The following is a 6,941-nucleotide window of genomic DNA, read 5'->3' on the forward strand; positions in this document are numbered from 1 at the left end:
CAGTCTATACATTGGATTTACCTGACCAGGTTATTGAGGAGGCCTCATTGATCTTCGACCGCTCGCTCGTGGATGCGGCGCGTCCACAGAGGTGGAGCGTTTTTACGCATCTTATACATATATTATATTTATATTTCTCATAGCACTACTTATGCATATTTATTCTATTATCCCGAGATAAATATTGAGCGTCCGATTAGGTTCTTTAATTGTATTTATTATATTCAGTATTTATATAAACACAAACGCAATCTCCCACGCTGTTTACTCTTACGAGTAGGGGAAACTGAGCGGTGTCACGCTCATACTCGTAATCCACACCCTACAGGTTCGCCAACTACGCCAGCTTTGTAAAACACCCCTTCAAGAGGTGTATTTCGCGCGTGTGGATATGCCGAAAAGTAAAGCAAATGTATGCTTTCTGGCATGGTTTTGGCTTTCGCGCTGTGAAGTTTAAAATTGGATTACATGCGTGCAAAAAAAGGATGTCATTATCAGTAAAAAAAAATGCATGGCCGAACTGTGGCCGGAAAAGTTGCAGGAAAGTCGTAAAAAAATTCATGACTCACTGTGATGAGTGAGAAGATCATAAAGCCTTGAGGGCGCCGGTCAGTGTAAAACGATAATATCATCGTTAAATATAACCGTGTATTGGAGAGAAATCATTCTACTTATAGACGAAATAAATCGTGTATTCACTCCAAGAAATTGGACTGAGGGAGAATTTCGCTTTTTTTTTAGAAATTTATTTACATCTGTCTTTTTTTCGTATTTCACTGCTCATCGATAGTTCTTGCACAATTTTGGTTAGTTTCTAAGGTACTTTTCTTAGGCAAGTGAATTTCTGAATTAAATGTTTGTTATTGTTTTTTTTTACCACCATCTTTTCTTTTTAGCGTGCTTTTTCAATTTTTCTCTGAGGCCGATTATGTTCTACATTTTCTTTCGAAAACTGCGAATTCTCAACTCGAAGGATGTTAACCTTTTCTGTACATTCCTTTATTTAGGGTTAGAGGTGTAAGACAGCGGGAGCTTCAGGAAAATTTTTCGCTTCTTATGAAAAAATGGTACAAATAAAATAATAGTTTAGAAGTAGTACATCGGATTGGAAATGGAGAATTCAGTCAATTCAATCATCATCCAAAAAAACAACAGTATGTTGCAGTGAGTGAGACCACGAAACCGTCATCGGGTACGAAATGCTTTCCAGAAATGGAGCAGTCGCTGCCTAACTTCCCTGCCAAAAACTTCAGGAAACAATTTAATGAAACCAAAAATACGAAGTCAAGTGACTATGCAGCATGATAACACCCGTTCTCGTGTAAAAACCTTGATAGAAGCGACAATTTTGGAAGTCGACGGGAAACTACTGGATTCGGGATATTTTTCATTTGAAGTCCATTTCTTTTTCTACAACATGGACAGGGAAACTTTCAAACAAACCAACCGCGTGCATAATTGGCTTATGGATTCTTCTTCATTGAAACCAGCACATTTTTTTAAAGCACAGAATTGTACAATTAAGCAAGGGTTGGTTAAGTAGAACATGTAAATGATTGAATGTTTATTTTTCTCGGGAGAACTGACTCAAGCAAGTCAAAAAAGGGAACTATGGGACTCTGCGACAAGAACGAAGACAACAATGCTTGCCTGCGCGTGAAGATTCGAACATAAGATATGAAACGCAGTCAAATTGTCAACTTGTGCCGACCTTGAGTTTGACGATTAAAAAATCAGAAAATTGTGGGAAGATTGATGAAATTCATTGTACAATAGCTGTAAAATTCATAAGTACGATAAGTAAGAACTTAATGAAAGAAGCAGTTGGTGGCCATAAGAATTGTCTATCAACTAACTATTTAGTAAGGTTTATGAGAGCTTGATTACAAACGATTTGTTAGAAAGGAAGGAGTAGTACTGAGGAGGTTACTGGAGAGTAAACAACATTTCTTGGTGGCCGTAGACATAGCCATTAACTGGATGCGTGCATTAAACTCCGAAAGGCTTTCACATAATGAAATTTTGCACAAGGATTTAGCTCAGGGCTCAGCGCCACCATTGCAAGCATGAGATAATCAGAGCCTCAGTTTCCTAGTACATATGGCCCAGAGAACACGTCTAACATACCCAAAAAGATTTAAAAACTACGAGTTACCTGCTTTTGAGGTCTTTCATCGAAGAAAACTACTGGTCTGTTATACTTGTCCAGAAGGTGCCTTAGCTGCATGGAAAAATGTATTTTCACAGCAAGTTTTTCTTCCACTCCTGAGAAAAGCGAAATTACTCAAAAGGCAAAGAGAAAGTTTAATCAACTGATTATCTAGATAACTATCAAAGCAGAAAAAGATTGTGATTGTAATAGAACAAAAGAGAAAGCAATAATTTATACGTAGGTCTCAAATTTGCCCAGAAAATGAAGATATCTGCATGGAAATAGCAATGAAGCTGCACATAAGTCTGTAAGATCTATCGAAGTGTATGACCTCTATTTTTCTTCTTTTATTGAAATCCCTGCCGCATGTTGGACGAAAACATATAATTATGAGAATGCGCTCGCTACAAACGTTTCAGAGAGCACCATTAAAATCTCTCCCAAATTCGTGATGTTTTAATCCAATGAAATGGAAAAAAAAATTAATAAATAAGGAATAAAAAGTAGAAATCGTAGGGCACTACTGATCTTACATAGCTAGACACAAATGACTCTGCCTCTTCTTTTTTTGCTCCTGTGAAGATGAGGAATTGTAGAATTGTCGACGTTATAGAATTCTTCCGTGAATGGTCTTGAAACCATTGCTGTGTGGAATTTTCGATATAGGATCCTTTCCAATGGTAGGTAAGGTTCAGGAAATTGGGAAACCGGGGACATCAAGAACAGGTTGCTCAACCAAACACCTGGGATAAATATTTTTGACAAAAGTAAGCGGTGAGAAGTGAGTTGCTGTTGAAATCACTCGGGTAAGCATATTTCTGTCCATACACACACACACACACACACACACACACACACACACACACACACACACACACACACACACACACACACACACACACACACACACACACACACACACACACACACACACACACACACACACACACACACACACACACACACACACACACACACACCCCCCCCCACACACACACACACACACACACACACACACACACACACACACACACACACACACACACACACACACACACACACACACACACACACACACACACACACTTGTCTGCAAACTCGTTTAGTGTTTACGAATCATGAGTTGATATGGGTGGAATAAAAACAATTTCGCGCTCTGGTCCAAAATTTTGGAGAATACAACATCCTAAGAAATAATCTAAGGTTTGCAACTCTAACAATCTGTTCTATCCATCACTAACAAAAATTGTTAAAATTTCTGTAGACATTGACCAATTTCCCGACGTCTCTTTTACTCTGGAACACGACATCTTCCAATTTAGCCTGAGAAAAAGTGTTATGTTGTTCGCATTCTATCTGTGATTTCTATGACGTAAAAGTTTGAGTCAGCTTGATCCCATGCGTACGGACTGTTTTGTAGTCGAATGAAGTGAACATCTCGGACGTGTCGCTTTATTATATCCTTCCAATAGCACCGCGCTCAGTGAGCATCTCCCAAAATGATCTCCTGTAGATGTAACATCAAATTATTCATAGAATCATTTGATGTTTTCTCTACAGGAGATTTTTAACATCACTGTCACGTATATCGTTTTTGAACTTCTCAATAACTTCCCAATAATAATCAAAACTCTCAAGGACCATATTGGTTCACTATCACAAAAGTAATGATGTTGTAAAATAAAATTCATGCATATGTACAAATCCGTCTTGTCCTTCCTGTGCTTCGTTGGAATAATAGTACTAGCCGAGCGAGGATGCTATGGCCGGCACTTGGACCCGAAATTTTGCTCGTGTCGAAAATAGAGCTTCCCGTATAATCGACTGAATTCTTTTCCGCCTCTGTAGTTACAGTCATAGATGCATTGTGTGATCTACTCGACAAAAAACAGAAGTTCCTTTCTTCTTTCTTGAGTAGCGACCATCCTGCAAAAGAAAATTTTCACAGGAAAGACCAAAAGCAAACTCTTAACTCTTCTTCTTCCGTACATGAGCATAACGAAGTGGTAGATTCTCCTCCGCTGAACAAATGCACGAAGAAACTGAAAGCATAAAAATACAAAAGGTGAGTAAAAGAAGGCTCACAATTATTATGTGCGTTCTAGAAAACTTCCAAAAAATATTTTTGTATTAATTTGGCGTAATCACATTTATTCTGTGCCATTCTTGTAAGTCACTTTATTCACCTCTTTTAAAATTATCTTGTATGTGCTCAAAATCTTAACATAGCAATATTCGTCGTAAAAAAGTGTGTCTGTAGCTGATTACCGTGCCACGCAAGTCTTTAGTGCCAATTATTTACTACTGGATTTAATCAGAACAGCAGCGAACAAAAACAACGTCAACAATTTCTGATACACACGCGGTGGTTTGAAGCTCTGATGTAACGATAGTATACCAAAAACACAAAATATAGCAATTCCAGCAGTAAGCGAATAAATGACTTGAGCAGAACGAAAAGCACACTCACTACGTCGACTCGCGGTTGATATACCCCTGTTTCTCGACCGCTATGATATTTCGAAGCCCTCAGCTGCTTCTCCTCGTGGGCTCTTTCATCTGATCCGTGTGCTCAGGATATTTCGAAACCCTCTTTTTAATCGCTCGTCCGCGATACGTCGTACATCCCCTGAACACTGTGACACGGACTGCGACGGTCTGCAATTCTACTAAATGATGCTCGGAGATACTTAGATATGTGCATAAGGATTTCTCTCATGAAGCTGTTTCGTTATGACAGTTAAAAATGTAGATTCCATGGATGTTAGGTTAACGAACGTGGTGGGATTTCGATACTCTCGTTCCTTGCGAAACGAAAATGTCGGAAGGTTTGATTAAGGTAAATATCAACGCATACCTCCTTGAAATTGCTGTTTTATAAAACAAATGCATTTAGAACCCGAAACAACCGGAGGAGAAGTTTTGTTTTGCTCCGCACTCAGCCATTATCCTTCTACAGTAGGATCGCTAATTCTTCGACAGAAGACGAAAAAGACGCGAATCTCATACGACGACTCGGAGGATCTCATCTCTTGGTTTTCCAGCTCAACAGGATTTTCTGTTTTTTACAGCTAAATTTGCGACTTCGGTATTTTGCATTTTTTACTCTAATTTTTGACAGTTCATAAATCGCTAACAAACTAGGCTAGCCATCTGTCGACTCCTACAACAAATAGTTTTCTTGCATATTTTGTAAGAAAACAATTTTTAAGCTGATAGTGTCGGTCCTTCCTGGAGTTCAAATATGTCAATTTAGTCAAATTTACAAGATCTTCAGAGTCATGGAGTTATAGCTGTGCGAGATATCAAATTGTTCGTAATACTATGTAGATTACGAATATTTAACCATCATTTCACTTTTCGAAAAATATGTCCACGTCAAAAATCATATATCCTTGGGGCTCGATTATCTCGGACTCAGCCTTGTTAATATGTACCCGCAGGTAATTTTTTCGGAAACTGCTTCCTTGATAGGTTTTGAAAGTTCTAATTACACTCACTTGGTAGAGCTCGTGCTCACGAATCTATTGATGTGTAGATATTATAACGAAGATCAAATTGAGGCGAGTTATGAAAAAAAGACGAAAAATACGCGGATTCGCGCCGTTTTCGTCTTCTGTCGAAGAATTAGCAATCCTACTGTATGTGCGGGTTCAAAGACAAAGATTTAATAATCGTGGTCATGTTTAGAGTAGTTGTTATGGTTTTTTCTGATAACCAAGAAAGTGCTCTATTAGGATGGTGTGGTGCCAAAGAAACTGCCGATGGGTATCAGCTCTAATTTATGAGAAATGAGCAATGCTAACGGTATTTTTTAAATGTTTTTTTGCATACTTCTTTGCTATTTGTTTTGACTTTTGAATTTTTGGCTGTTGTGTATTTTATTTAAAAATGCTTATATCTTTTATTTAGATCATAGTCGACCAAAAATTTTTGTTTCGAGCAGCATTACTGTTTAACTTCAAAATTGGAAAGTCGGCCGACGAATCGCATCGTTCTCTCTGTGCTGCTTTCTGGGATGGCAATTTGTCTCTCAGGCAGTGTCAGACTTGATATCAACGATTTCGAGGGGGAGGCGAGACTTTGGAAGATTACGGGCACGGTTCGAGGCCACAAGTCGCGGAAAATTACTGAAACATGGAAAATGGTCACTGTGGACGTGTGTGCTCATCGGCTGGGCAGAGTGTACAAAGCAATGGACCACCAGGGTGCGGACCTGACTTCGATGAAGCTCTTGCAGGCTAAGCCGCAGGCAAAATCACACAGCAGAAAATCGAAGAATTTGGATGAGAATGCCTGCCTCACCCGCCATATTCTCCTGACATGGCTCCAAGATTATCACCTATTTCGCTCGATGCAGCACTTTCTGAAGAAGAAGTAGTTCAAGATTGGTGATGAGGTCCGTAACTGGGTGCTCAACTATTTTGAGTCCCAGAATTTCCAGTTCTTTGAAGATGGCGTTCGGTCTCCTCGCGTTCGATGGAGGAAGGTCATCGATGCTTGTGGCGAACATTTCGATGAATAAAGATTTCTCGCTTCGATGTTATGTTTTTTTTTTTAATTTACCTTTAAATCGGCAGTTTCTTTTGCACCACCCTAATATAAGCCAATGAACTGCTAAATGAATCACAGTGGCGATCCCTTCTCTCGTACGTGTGTTCACGGTTCACGATCACATTACCGCACCGTGTTGTAGATGTCTATCGGTACACTTCTGCATGTCTTGTTCCTGTCTTTTTCTAGCGGAACAATGGAAACCTCCTTAACCCTAACCTCTTTCGAGTTGCAT

The 6,941-nt window shown here is 39.2% G+C and overlaps 1 protein-coding gene across 1 annotated transcript; it reads left to right on the forward strand.

Moving 5' to 3' along the window:
• Window positions 1-6,170: 6,170 nt before the first annotated feature.
• RB195_002704 (uncharacterized protein) lies at window positions 6,171-6,533 on the forward strand (the record flags this gene model as incomplete). The annotated part of the gene is made up of 1 exon (XM_064200081.1): window positions 6,171-6,533. The coding sequence occupies one exon, from the start codon at window positions 6,171-6,173 to the stop codon at window positions 6,531-6,533; it is 363 nt and encodes a 120-aa protein (XP_064055962.1).
• Window positions 6,534-6,941: the final 408 nt, after the last annotated feature.

The sequence above is a fragment of the Necator americanus genome, chromosome IV (assembly GCF_031761385.1).
Source record: "Necator americanus strain Aroian chromosome IV, whole genome shotgun sequence".
In the NCBI taxonomy this organism is placed as follows: domain Eukaryota; kingdom Metazoa; phylum Nematoda; class Chromadorea; order Rhabditida; family Ancylostomatidae; genus Necator; species Necator americanus.